At 45.1% G+C, this 14,625-nt stretch overlaps 1 protein-coding gene across 1 annotated transcript in view; it reads right to left on the reverse strand.

Moving 5' to 3' along the window:
• LOC147107303 (superoxide dismutase [Cu-Zn]-like) overlaps positions 1–3,194 on the reverse strand; it is a 39,202-nt gene extending 36,008 nt beyond the window's left edge. Inside the window, exon 1 of the mRNA XM_086006194.1 lies at positions 2,951–3,194. Coding sequence (XP_085862320.1) covers positions 2,951–3,064 — 114 coding nt within the window. The 5' untranslated portion in view covers positions 3,065–3,194. The remainder of the gene's footprint in view (positions 1–2,950) is intronic.
• Between the last annotated feature and the right edge of the window lie 11,431 nt (positions 3,195–14,625).

Here is a 14,625-nt window from a genome sequence, read left to right on the forward strand (position 1 = left end):
ATATATCAATGACTTAGACTTCAATGTAGGGGGCATGATTAAGAAGTTTGCAGATGATACAAAAATTGGCCGTGTGGTTGAGTGAGGAAGAAAGCTGTAGACTGCAGGAAGATATCAGTGGACTGGTCAGGTGGGCAGAAAAGGGGCAAACAGAATTCAATCCGGAGAAGTGTGCGGTAATGAATTTGGGGAGGGCTAACAAGGCAAGGGAATACACATTAAATGGTAGGACATTGAGAAGTGCAGAAGATCAGAGGGACCTTGGAGTGCATGTCCACAGATCCCTGAAGGCAGCAGGACAGGTAGATAAGGTGGTTAAGAAGGCATGTTGGATATTTTCCTTTATTAGCCGAGGCATAGTATACAAGAGCAGGGAGGTTATGCTAGAACTGTATAAAACACTAGTTAAGCCACAGCTAGAGTTTTTTAAAAATTCATTCATGGGATCTGGGCGTCGCTGGCAAGTCCAGTATTTATTGCCCATCCCTAGTTGCCCTTCAGAAGGTGGTGGTGAGCCGCCTTCTTGAACCGCTGCAATCCGTGTGGTGATGGTACTCCCACAGTGCTGTAAGGGAGGAAGTTCCAGGATTTTCACCCAGCGACGATGTATTTCCAAGTCAGGATGGTGTGCGGCTTGAGAGGGGAACTTGGAGATGGTGGTGTTCCCATGCGCCTGCTGCCCTTGTCCTTCTAGGTGGAAGAGGTCGCGGGTTTGGGAGGTGCTGCCGAAGAAGCCTTGGTGAGTTGCTGCAGCGCATCTTGTAGATGGTACACACTGCAGCCACGGTACGCCGGTGGTGGAGGGAATGAATGTTTAAGGTGGTGGATGGGGTGCCAATCAAGCGGGCTGCTTTGTCCTGGATGGTGTCGAGCTTCTTGAGTGTTGTTGGAGCTGCACTCATTCAGGCAAGTGGAGTGTATTCCATCACACTCCGTACTTGTGCCTTGTAGATGGTGAAAAGGCTTTGGGGAGTACTGCGTACAGTTCTGGTCACCACATTACAGGAAAGATGTGATTGCACTAGAGAGGGTACAGAGGAGATTTACAAGAATGTTGCCAGGACTGGAAAATATTAGCTATGAGGAAACATTGGATAGGCTGGGATTGTTTTCTTTGGAACAGAGGAGGCTGAGGGGGGACCTTATTGAGGTGTATAAATTTGAGGGCCGAGATAGATAGAGTGGATAGGAAGGACCTATTTCCCTTAGCAGAAGTAAATAACCAGGGGGATAGATTTAAATTAGTAGAGGGATTAGAGGAGAGTTGAGGAGATTTTTTTTCCACCCATGGGGTGGTGGGGGTCTGGAATTCACTGGCTGAAAGGGCGGTAGAGGCAGAAAAGTGGATATACACTTGAAGTGCCGTAACCTACAAGGCTACGGACCAGGAGCTGGAAAGTGGAGTTGATGTTGTGTATATGGACTTTCAAAAAGTGTAGTGGCGCTTCTTAGTTTCCAAACAGGCAGCCACTGAGCTGTGGGGCTGTTAACAACGAGTAGACGCGTGTCGAAATAAAACGTTCCCAAACGTAGCTTTGTCTTTTAAACTGTTTACTATAACACTTCACAAATGGAATTACAAAGCAAACACGTATAAACGAACACGGTCAAAAACTGTATTGCTCCAAACCTCACAACTTCTGCCTCCTTCAGCCACGTGGAGTTTAAACTGTAAAATGGCTGCATACCATGTGTGGCTTAGGGACTGTACCATTGTGGCAAGAATGAAGGGGGTGTCTCGGACTATACTACTGGAGCAAGAAAATAGGGGGTTTCTTAATACAATAACTCAATCAGGTAAATTAACTATTATGCTATTTAACCAATATTTTAAAGTATTTTCTTAAGCTTTTATGGCTCTTACAAAAAGTATTTGATAAAGTACCACATATTAGACTGATTAGTAAAATTGAAGCCCATGGAATAAAAGGGGCAGTAACAGCATGGATACAAAATTGGCTAAGGGATAGAAAACAGAAAGTTGTAGTGAATGGCTGTTTTTCGGATTGGAGGGAGGTATACAGTGGAGTGCCTCAAGGTTCAGTACTAGGACCACTGCTGTTTTTGATATACATTCATGACTTGGACTTGGGGGTTCAGGGCACAATTTTGAAATTTGCAGATGACACAAAACTTGGAAGTGAAGTAAACAGTGAGGAAGATGGTGTTCAAGAGGACATAGACAGGCTGGTGGAATGGGCGGACACATAGCAGATCAAATTCAATGCAGAAAAGCGTGAGGTGATATATTTTGGTAGGAAGAATGAGGAGAGACAATACTTGCTAAATGGTACAATTTTAAAAGGGGTGCAAGTAGAAAGAGACGGGGGGGTGTTTGTGTACAAATCTTTGATGGTGGCAGGACAGGTTAACAAAGCAGTTAATAAAGCATATGGGATCCTGGGCTTTATAAATAGAGGCATAGAGTACAAAAGCCAGGAAGTTATGCTAAACCTGTATAAAAGATACTAGTTAGGCCCCTAAAGTAGTGTGTGGCCCTGGAGATGGAGCACGCGGTGTCCGCCGGCACACTTGAGGCCTTCCGAGACCGGTGGGCGCCGCGGGGACTGGAGTTGCATCATCGCCCCGGCAAACCAAATTTTAGTTTAATTTGTTAAATTTTATTTAAAAGCTTTATTAAGTTACAGTTAACTGGTTCTAACCAAAAGAGGACCATTACTCGACAATCAGAAAATTCACCTCATTTAATTTTTTTATTTTGTGTAAAGCCGGGGTTTTAAACGTTGAAAACTCGCCCCAATCTTATACACGGGAGTTATACCAGGCGATCCAAATACTCCCGGGAATTATATGGGGTGAATTTCCTGAGGATAACCAGGTTTCCGTCGAAGTTACGCTGGACAAGCCCGAGGAGCGCCCGGCCCGGCCGCGGATTTTCGTCCCCCCGCCATTTGGTTCGGGCCTAAATTCTGGTTCCAAATAAACTGACCTGCGATTCAAAAGCGACGCTTCCAACGACACCGCTGACGGGGTCTCGTAAATCATGGGCGTAAGGATAGACATCATGCTGATCCTTCAGAATACAAACAGCTTTTATTTCCATCTTTTAAAAAAAAAAGGATCAACAACGCCCCGAAGAGGGGGGGAAGCACAACCCTTCACTGCGCCTGCGCTCAATACCCCCGCTTGGTTCCCAAGGCAACACCGGCGCTCTACACTGGTGTGTTTTGTAAGTGATCCCCATTCATAATTATGAGAGTTCCGTGCGTACGCAACTCCCAGAAGGGGATCCCCCTTCTTTGATTGGTTGGGCTGGCCCACGTGATCCTAGGTGCATGTGCCGCTGAGATACCTGGGCCGCTACCCGCGCGGACCCAGAGAGGCTCAACATCGCAAGTCTCCGTATCTCCCAGGTAAATGCATAGATTGTTTTTACAGGTCGAAGGCATCCGCCCACGGGAAGCCTCCGATCGCAAACTTTGGGCCTATATATTTTATTTGAGTAGCTTTACAATATATAGTTGATATTGGTGGCAATTTTGGCTAGATCTGATCAAAATAAATGAAATGTGCATATGCATGTTTGCCTTGTTTTTCATTTCTGATCAACATAAGAGTGGCAGACCAAGGAAGATTGGGAAGGTGTGGTGGGGTTGGGGAGAATTTAACTCAGTTGCCATTGTTAGTTCCACACCATAGTTTTTATTTCAAGTGATGCATTGAGTTTCTTGTGTGAAAATTGATGAAACTTGAAACATAGAAGATAGGAGGAGTAGGCCATTCGGCCCTTCGAGCCTGCTCCGCCATTCAATGAGATCATGGCTCATCATCCAAATTCAGTACCCTGTCCCTGCTTTCTCCCCATATCCCTTGATCCCTTTAGCCTCAAGAAATACATCCAACTCTTTCTTGAATATATTTAATGAACTGGCCTCCACCGCCCTCTGTGGCAGAGAATTCCACAGGTTCACCACTCTCTGGGTGAAGAAATTCCTCCTCATTTCAGTCCTAAATGGCTTACCCCTTATCCTTAGACTATGACCCCTGGTTCTGGACTCCCCGACCATCGGGAACATCCTTCCTGCATCTAGTCTGTCCAGGCCCGACAGAATTTTATAGGTTTCGATGAGATCCCCTCTCAATCTTCTAAACTCCAGTGAGTATAAGCCCAATTGACACAATCTCTCCTCGTACGTCATTCCTGCCATCCCAGGTATCAGCCTGGTGAATCTTCGCTGCACTCCCTCCATGGCAAGAACGTCCTTCCTCAGGTAAGGTGACCAAAACTGCACACAATACTCAAGGTGCGGTCTCACCAAGGCCCTGTACAACTGCAGCAAGACATCCTTGTTCTTGTACTCGAACCCTCTTGCTACGAAGGCCAACATACCATTTGCCTTCTTAACCGCCTGCTTTTGATTAAATCTGCACTATGTCTGAATGTCTTAGTCACATACTTCTCACTCACTACTGCCTTGTGGGCTTTCCCTGGGAATTTTTCAAAGTAGGTGTTAAGCCTGGTGTGGGTCTCTATGCAATTTTATATATAATGTTCATAAGACACCTATCACAATTGCGGTATTGAACTGTGTGTGTGTGTGTGTGTGTGTGTGTGTGTGTGTGTGTGTGCTAGGCCGTTGTAGCAGAGCCTGGTCTCCAATCGTCTTGGATCCCCTTGCCATTGGACCAAGACCTTGCTCTGTCAAGCCCGTGTGGTAGCTGGTGTGCAACGGCCACCCCACGTCAAAAGAATTCACGCACAGGCATCTTCCACCCTTTAAAATGAAGTTCGGGACCTGGAACGTCAGGACCCTCATGGACAACCCCAACAGTAACAGAGACTGTAGGTCCCGCATTGGACTCATCAGTCACCTGAGAACTCGTTTTTAGTGTGGAAGCAAGTCATCCTCGGTTCCGAGGGACTGCCTAAGAAGAGACAGTGAAGTTAGTCAACATCCTGAATTTAGTATCTTTGATGACTGAAGAACGAGAGAGAGAGAGAGAGTTACATTAGTACTTGCCAAGAGCTGTTCCATTTAATGTATGATTACATCAGTTACATGTCATGTGTTATGTTGTATTGAATTCATGTGATGCGTGCATTGTTTTAGATAAAACCAGTTCTGCACTTAAAAAAACACCGACGCTGTGGGTGTGTGCTGTCATGCGCTAGGATTTTGGCTTGCATGAAGTGACATTTATGATTACCAAGCATTGCACAGATTGTAATTCCTATATTTATTTTATATACAGTACATATATATTTATTAAGTGCAGACTCAAAATAGATCACAACTTTAAACCAAAATGATTGACTGTTACTCTTAACAAAGGACATTTGTCTGGACTGTTGGTGGTCTTTGACTTTGAATGTCTGATCTAATATTAGTTTCAAACACTTTTTTTAAATATATGCGATTACACTAAATAAAATATTTAGAATGAAGTGGAATGTCCAAGTAAACAGTCACACTAAGAGGTGTATAAAACAGTGAAAAGTGTATGGAGCGAAATTGATCTGCGTCGATTTCCTGGCTCTAAACCGGCAGTGCACATGTAGGACGCTCCTGATCACGTAAGGGCTATTAAGTTAACAAATTGGTCTCTGTGCCTAATGAGCATAGAACTAGCGAGCTGCCAGCACTTCTCCCGACCGGTGGGCACCGGTGGGACTGGAGTACATCATCTCCACTGGGAACAAAATTATAATTTAATTTGTTAAGGTTACTTTTACTTTTTAAGTTACTGTCCTTATTTGTTGTGCCCCTTTAAAAAGGCGGCACGTGCTTAACTGTAAACAGGCAACAGCCTGTGAGAAAGAAAGATTCAGCACTAATCGTGACTGGTGGGCACAGAGGGACTGGAGTGCATCATCACCCCCGGGTATAGCATTTTAATTTAATTTGTTAAAGTTCCTTTAAACTATTTTGCTAAGTTAGTTTTTATTGGTTGTGCCCCTTTAAAAAGGGGGCATATGCTTAACTTTTAATTGGTAATTGCCTGTAACAAGAAGAGTCAGCACTACTCGTGCTGTTCATTGGCAGCTCATCTAATGGAGGTGGGAATATTGGGGCTCCCTCATGCCAAATTAAAGGCATCCATCGCCTCTTAAAATGGAGGTGCATTTTGGTTGCTGTATACTACCAATTGCTGTACAGACGCAAAAAAATGTCAGTAACAGCTGCTGTGAGGTTCCCCAGATTCTCCGATACTGCACTGGGAGAGGCAGTCCACAGTGAATGGGAGAGTGGCAAAGGGTCTCATGGCAAGTGGCCATTCAGCAGGGGCAAGTGCCAGCAGTATTGCACCTAGGACCTGGCTGCAATGTGGGAAGTCTAATAACCTCACCAAAGTTGCTAAGGTAAGACTCCTAACTAGGGTTGCAAAATTCTGGGAATTTTTAAAAGAGGAAACTTTCCATGGGAATTTTCGGGAATTTATGGGAATTTTGGGAATTTATGGGAATTTTGAGTTTTTTTGCACACTGATGGTTTTTGTCTCTGACCCTTATATTATCTTTGTCGTCAAAATAGACATACTGTTCCATACAAATAAAAACAGGCTTTCAAAACTTTATTTAGGTTATAAGTTTGAACTTTATTGAACCCCCACAAAAAAGACCCATCTAAAATAAAATAAAAAGAGCGTCAGCTTATTTAGCCTGTAATTTGTCCTTATTTTGTCCCTTTGAGTCTTCTACTCATGAGTCTTCTGAGTCTTCTACTCCTCATTGCTCCTCCTGATTCTCTGACTCTGGCTCTGACGTGTCCATTTCCTCCTCTGTGTCAGTGTCTAGCTGTGTGGTGGACACTTCTGTATCTGGCTCAATAAGTTGTAGGTTCGCCCGGATAGCCAGCAGTTTCTCCACTCTCTTGTTAGTCAGCCTGTTGCGCACCTTTGTATGCATATTCCCAAAAAGTGACCAGTTTCGTTCAGAGGCCGCTGATGAAGGTGGGATTTGGAGTATCACCGATGCAATAGGTGACAGGGCCTCAGACGCACAAAGTCCCTTCCACCAGGTATGTGCACTGATATGCTTGCATGATTCCCATATCCCATCCCCATTCCAAAGACCTTGCTTGGTAGAGAACTTTGCCAGACTTCCCAGAACTTTGCCCACATCCAGATTGAGATGGTGTGAGAGGGTAGAAATCACACTGTAAGCGCTGTTGATCTGTTCTCCAGAAAGTATTGGTCTCCCAACATGCTTTGGGTCCAGCATGTATGCTGCAGCATGAATCGGCTTGACACAAAATTCTTGACGCGTCTGTATGAATTGAACAATTGCCTTCTCCTCTGCTTTGAGCAGCAGGGATGTGGGTAGGGCAATGCTGATTTGTTCTTTTAAATCAGTAAAAAGCCTGAGAACATCTGACAAGACAGCGTCATCTCCTTCAATCTGAGCAATTGCAGATGCTACTGGTGAGAGTAGTTTAAGGCTGCTAACCACTCTCCCAAAACACATCATCCAGCAGTATTTTCTTGATGGTGGTTTCCATATCCCCAGACTGGGATATTGCCATTTCTTGCAGCGACTCCTTACCCTCCAGAAGGCTGTTGTACATTATGACAACACCACCCCATCTAGTGTTGTTGGGCAGCTTCAGTGTGGTGTTCTTGTTCTTTGTCATTTGCTTGGAGTTGTAGGTTGCTGCAACTACCTGTTTTCCCCTGACATACTTAACAACTTGCTTGGCTCTCTTGTACAGTGTTTCCATGGTTCTCAAACCCATGATGTCCTTGAGGAGCAGGTTAAGCCCATGAGCTGCGCACCCAATAGACGTAATATGAGGGTAGGCCTCCTCCACTTGAGCCCAAGCAGCCTTCATATTTGCAGCATTGTCAGTAACTACTGCAAAGACCTTTTGTGATCCAAGATCGTTGATGACCGCTTTCAGCTCATCAGCAATGTATGTGCCTGTGTGTCTGTTGTCCTTCGTGTCTTTGAGCTTTCCTTGGACTCTGTTATACTCAGCCTCCAGCAAATAAGTAGACAAAGCATGTCTGGTGGGAGGACAGTATGCAGGGCGAATAACATTGAAAAATCTCTTCCAGTACACATTGGCTGTGAGCATGAGTGGTGAGCCTGTTGCATATACAGCTCGAGCAAGGCACTCATCTGCATTCTTCTGGCTATGGTTATCCATTGTATCAAAGAACCTTCCAAGTGGGCCAGGAGTTGCTGATGATAAGGAGCCTGATGCTGAATGAGAACCATCATCTTCTTGAATGGAAGCAGAGGAACTCTGGGCTGACTGCTGTGAGCTTTGAGTGAAGTTGTTGCATTTGGATAAATGCTGCTGCATCTTTGTGGCATTCTTTACATATGGCTTTCTACAGTGTTTGCACATGTACACAGTCTTTCCATCTTTAATGCCTGGGGTAAAATGCTTCCACACATCCGACGGTAAACGTGGCATTGTTCTATGCAGAGAAATAAAGGGCATTCATCTCTGTGTCGAACTGCGGTCGATCAGCACGATTGCAACAGGGTGAGTACATTTTTGCTGATGCTCCATGTGATGGAAGCATGACCTGTACACACACGACGCTACATCACCAATAGTGTATTATTTTGTATATTTTAAATTGAAGGACAACAGAGTTCAACAAGTAACTGGTTTATTTGGTATAAAGTCTGATTTACTTACTGCATCATCACAACATCAGCAGAAAACAAAATGACTTCCCTCAGGACCCCTAACCTGGATCTTAAAAAAACTATAGCAGTCTTACAGATGCCTGCAGGTCAATCACAATTCGATATGCAAATATTACAAATAAAGGGAGCTAATCGCTCATCCACTCATCCAACCAATCAGGACACATTTGTTCACAGTCACACACAAAACTTGTAATTATTAAAACAAGCCAAGTAAGAAGATAAACATATATTGATTAAGAAATTCCTTAATAATTAAGATTCCATTTCTGTTAGTAATTTTAAGAGAGGACCTGTGGAAAAAAAAGAAATACAAAAAAAACAATATTATGCTAGCATGTGCTTTTTTGGGCAAAATTCCCAAAATTCCCAAGCTAAACTTCCCGTGGAAAATTTCCGGAAATTTACCGGAAACTTTCCACCCCTTTGCAACCCTACTCCTAACTCCTATCTCGCATAACTCTCGCTATCCGCAGTATTTGGCTTTTGTATTAGTGTTTAATTCACCGCCACTTCTCTTCTAGGAATGCCCACCTTGAAGAAGTTCTGCTCTTCTCTCTTTCGGGATTTCTGTTTGTCTCTTTTCCATCCTATCACAGACCTTCCCTTTTGTTCTTTCCTCCCCTCCCCCCTTTCCCTGCCCCTACACTTCCTTAAAAACCTGGAACATCTCCAACTTTTTCCAGTTCTGACGAAGGGTCATTGACCTGAAACGTTAACTCTGTTTCTCTCTCCACAGATGCTGCCTGACCTGCTGAGTGTTTCCAGCATTTTGTTTTTACTCTCTCGAGTTCTGTACCACCTGTAGCTGCACTACTCCCAAGCCATAGCTCCCCGCGCTTCCCTTCCCTCTCCTCCAATCGCTGCAGCACATTTCACTGCCGCTCCTTTCACTGCTCCTCCTGCCACACTCTCCTCACTATTACCTCCCTCACTTCCCCACACCTCTACCACCTTTCACACATTATTCATACTATTGGACCTCCTCAAGACATCTCGCTACACTAGGTTATCACTAACACACTGCCTTCTTTCTGGCAGGATAAGCAAGCACACAATACTCGGGAGAAGGCGCACACGGGAGGAGGGCGAGCATACATTAATGTCCCGTCCCCACTGGAGGAGGCGGTCCCGGACATTGTGGGCAAGGGGCGAGTCAGGACTGGCGAGGTTAGAGTAATGCATCCTGCAGGGTTTCTGCATATCTTACCCTCTTGTTCCCACTGCAATATTGCCCTGTACACTCTGCATGACAAAGTGCATCTGCTTTCAGCACCCATGAATCTGTCTCTGCTTATCCATACCACTGACTGTCCCCCTCTCGCAATTTCGGGTCTAGAAGCTCTAGGGAGTCCTGCGAGAGCAGAGGAAGAGGCAGGCAGAACCATTGAAGAGGAAGCATCACTTAACCATACCTTTGCAAGCACCAGCTCAGAGACTGGAACCCCACATAATTTAGAGGGATGCTAGACGGGTTTGCATGGGGAGACTCCCCAAGCAATAGTGCAGTGGAGCAAGGGCTGGGGGTAGGACAACCAGGAAGCAGCTTGCCAGGGGGAAGAGCTCACATCCTAGCCCTGCTGTAGAGGGCACAGATATGGACTCTGAGGGCCCAGAGCATAAAATAAAACTGATGGATATACATCAGAAACTTCTAGGTGCACTGGGTTGCCTGCTAACGAGCCTCTGCACAGAGCATGGAGGAGTCTAACTCTAATTTGTGTGGGCACGGGCCATCGGAACACTGCGGTCGACCATGGAGCATGGTTAGCTCTGTGAACATTGCAGGAGGGTCCACAGTGATGGAACTTCTGATGGCAACTCTGACTGGGAGCTCAGACTGCTTTCATGCCACAGGGGGGTAGATTCTGTTCTCAGGCAGAGCAATGGGAGTGCTGAGGCTCGGCCCCATGAGAGTGGCAGTGTCACCATGGCAGAGGCATATGCTGTCCTCACTGAGGATGGCAGCACGCCTGCTACCCCGCCAGCCTCTCGATCCGTGCCCTTGGTGCTAAACAGCCACTGGGCCAAACTTTTTTTCTTCTTCTCCCCCACAGGGCAGCTATCTTTCATTCTGCCAGCACAATTTACACTTCATCCAGAGCCATCCTTTGTTTCTTAACCTGTCCCATTACCATCTCCTCTTGCCTTGAATATCTCTTAATGTCTCTTAACCTCTCCTGCCTTCTATCCTATCACAGACCTTCCCTTTTGTTCCTTCATCCCCTCCCCCATTTCCCAGCCTCTTCACTTGCTTAAAAATCTGTTCCATTTCCTGCTTTTTTCCAGTTCTGACGAAAGGTCATCGACCTGAAACGTTAACTCTGTTTCTCTCTTCATAGATGCTGCCTGACCTGCTGAGTATCTCCAGCATTTTCTGTTTTTATTACTAACCAGAGACTTGCCTTAGGAGATGAAGATCCCTTTAATTAGCACTTGTGAAGGTTGCTTCCTGACGGTTCCTACCATGATTTACTGGGCAGGCTTAAGAAGAAACGAATTTCAGAAATGGGTCCTACATTCGATAGACTCTGGAACAGTACCCATGGATTGGAGGGTAGCTAATGTTACCCCACTATTCAAAAAAGGTGGTAGAGAGAAAACGGGGAATTACAGACCGGTAAGCCTGACATCGGTCGTGGAGAAAATGCTAGAGTCCATTATAAAAGATGTAATAGCAGAGCACTTGGAAAACAGTGACAGGATCGGACAAAGTCAACATGGATTTACAAAAGGTAAATCGTGCTTGACTAATCTACTGGAATTTTTTGAGGATGTAACTGGTAAAATAGATAAGGGAGAACCAGTGGATGTGGTGTATTTAGACTTTCAAAAGGCTTTTGATAAGGTCCCGCATAAGAGATTAGCGTGTAAAGTTAAGGCACATGGGATTGGGGGGCAAGATATTGACTTGGATAGAGAACTGGTTGGCAGACAGAAAACAAAGAGTTGGAATAAACGTGCCTTTTTCCGAGTGGCAGGCAGTGACTAGTGGGGTACCGCAGGGATCGGTCCTTGGACCCCCAGCTATTCACAATATATATTAATGATCTAGATGAGGGAACTAGATGTAATATCTCCAAGTTTGCAGACGACACAAAGCTGGGTGGGCGTGTGTGCTGTGAGGAGGATGCCGAGAAACTCCAGTATGATTTGGACAGGTTGGGTGATTGGGCAGAAGCATGACAGATGCAATATAATGTGGATAAATGCGAGTTTATCCACTTTGGTGTCAAAAACAGGAAGGCAGATTATTATCTGAATGGCAATAGATTGGGAGAAGGGGAAGTGCAACGAGACCTGGGCGTTCTTGTGCACCAGTCGCTGAAGTTAAGCATGCAGGTGCAGCAGGCAGTTAAGAAGGCAAATGGTATGTTGGTCTTCGTAGCGAGCAGGTTTGAGTACAGGAACAAGGATGTCTTGCTGCAGTTGTACAGGGCCTTGGTGAGACCACATCTTGAGTATTGTGTGCAGTTTTGGTCGCCTTATCTGAGGAAGGATGTTCTTGCCATGGAAGGAGTGCAGCAAAGATTCACCAGGCTGATACCTGGGATGGCAGGAATGACGTATGAAGAGAGATTGGGTCGATTGGGCTTATACTCGTTGGAGTTTAGAAGAATGAGAGGGGATCTCATTGAAACTTATAAAATTCTGACAGGACTGGACAGACTAGATGCAGGAAGGATGTTCCCGATGGTCGGGGAGTCCAGAACCAGGGGGTCACAGTCTAAGGATAAGGGGTAAGCCATTTAAGACAGAGATGAGGAGGAATTTCTTCACCCAGAGAGTGGTGAACCTGTGGAATTCTCTACCACAGAAGGCAGTTGAGGCCAATTCATTAAATATATTCAAGAAGGAGTTAGATATATTTCTTAAGGCTAAAGGGATCAAGGGATATGGGGAGAAAGCAGGGACAGGGTACTGAATTTGGATGATCAGCCATGATCGCATTGAATGGCGGAGCAGGCTCGAGGGGCCGAATGGCCTACTCCTACTCCTATCTCCTATGTTTCTATGTTTTAAATCAGTCTAAGGATTCTCATTTTAATATTGAAATAGGCTCTGATTTTAGGCAGACACCCGGGATAACTGAGGGGTCCTGCAGTAACATGATGACTGATACACTTTCGATCACATACGATCGGTGATGCTAATTGTCCGTTTCTGGACCCGTCTTCTGCCCAAAAATGGGAAAAGCACGGTCCAAGCTAGCCCTATAAGTCTACAGTATATGTGAATGAAAAGACTGGCAGTAAAGTATTGAAATAAGGCACAAGTATATTTATATTATAGAGTAGGTTCACTAGCTTCCTATATTTTTAATGGAAAGAGCAGTTTTTATGTCTTAAAGATTATCCTTTAGATGTAATAGTATTGTAAAATGCTTGGAATGGAATACATTTGGGTAGTTTTTTTTCTGGGCCCATTTTAGAAACTGCTTCTTGGGTCTCATCAGTATACAGGTAGACTATCCTTTATCCGAACTTCCGAAAACCTCTAAAAACCGAAAGTTTTTTGTTCAGCGTAAGTCGTGCGCACGACATGACCAGAGTGGCGCACGACTTACGCTGAGCAGGGCAGAGGGTCACAGAGTTCCCTCCTGGGCAGGAGATTGCAGGCCGAGCCGGGCAGTGTGAAGGAGGTACCAGGAGAGTGAACCCAACAATACAGCAGCCCATCCGATAGCTGCAGCGGCCCGTCTGATATTCTTTTCTCCCCCCGACCCGACCCGAACCGAACCACGGCCCGTCCGATATTCTTTTCTCCCGACCCGACCCGAACCGCGGCCCGTCTGATATTCTTTTCTCCCCCCCGGACCCGACCCCGACCCCCCCCCCCGAACCCGACCCCGAACCCCCCCCCTGACCCCAACCGATATTCTTTTCTCCGCCCCCACCCGACCCCCGACCTGATTTGCGGGCCAGCTTAGTAGGAGTCAGCCGATATCCGGCTTTCCAGAGAAGCAGGAAGGGGAATGAGACACGGAACAGTCGCAAGAGGTAGCCTGAACTTTTACAATTTATATTAAATACAAATTTCCCAGTCTTATAATAATACCTTCTGAAATCCGAAAAATTCCGAAAACCGAAACTCAGCTGGTCCCAAGGCTTTCGGATAAGGGATAGCGTACCTGTACTTGGTACTGGTTGGGGCTCCACAGACAGTTCGCCCAAGCGAAGCGATCAATGCTTGCCTTGCCAGCAGCGGCCAACAGGTAAATCCCAGGACAGGGGATTGGAGCGGGCTAGAGGGAGGGTGGGACGATCGCAACTCCTGTGGTAAATTATCAAGGAACATAAAACAAAATAGTAAAATATTTTGCAGGCACATCAATTAAAAAAAGGAAGGTTGGGATGGGAATAGGGCCATTAAGGGACAGACAGGATAAAACCACAAGTAACGATAGAGAGATGGCAGAAATATTAAATAATTATTTTGCTTCAGTATTTACCAGGGAGATAGAATAGGTGGACATGACGTTGGATGATGAGATTAGTAATGAGATAAGTGCATTTAAAATAAAAAGACGGGATATATTAAATAAACTAATCAAACTCAAAGAGGATAAACCCCTGGTCCGGATGGATTGCATCCACGCATTTTAAAAGAATCTAGGGAAGAGATAGCAGAGGCATTACTTTATGTTTTAATAATTCATTGGAAAAAGGTGTAGTGCCAGAGGACTGGTGGATAGCTAACGTAATACCTATATTTGAGAAGGGGGATAGAACATGACCAGGGAATTATAGACCAGTCAGCTTAACATTGGTGGTAGGAAAAATATTAGAATCCCTACTAAAGGAGAAAATAGAAGAACATCTAGAAACCAAAAACATAGTAATGAATAGTCAGCATGGATTTCATAAGGGAAAATCTTGCTTGACCAACCTCATTGAATTTTTTGAAGAGGTAACAGAGAGAGTAGACAAGGGTAATGCAGTAGATGTAATTTATCTAGATTTTCAAAGGGCCTTCGATAAGGTACTCCTTAATAGACTGAT

The sequence above is a fragment of the Somniosus microcephalus genome, chromosome 14 (assembly GCF_052327205.1).
Source record: "Somniosus microcephalus isolate GS21.2 chromosome 14, FLI_Smic_1.0, whole genome shotgun sequence".
Classification (NCBI taxonomy): domain Eukaryota; kingdom Metazoa; phylum Chordata; class Chondrichthyes; order Squaliformes; family Somniosidae; genus Somniosus; species Somniosus microcephalus.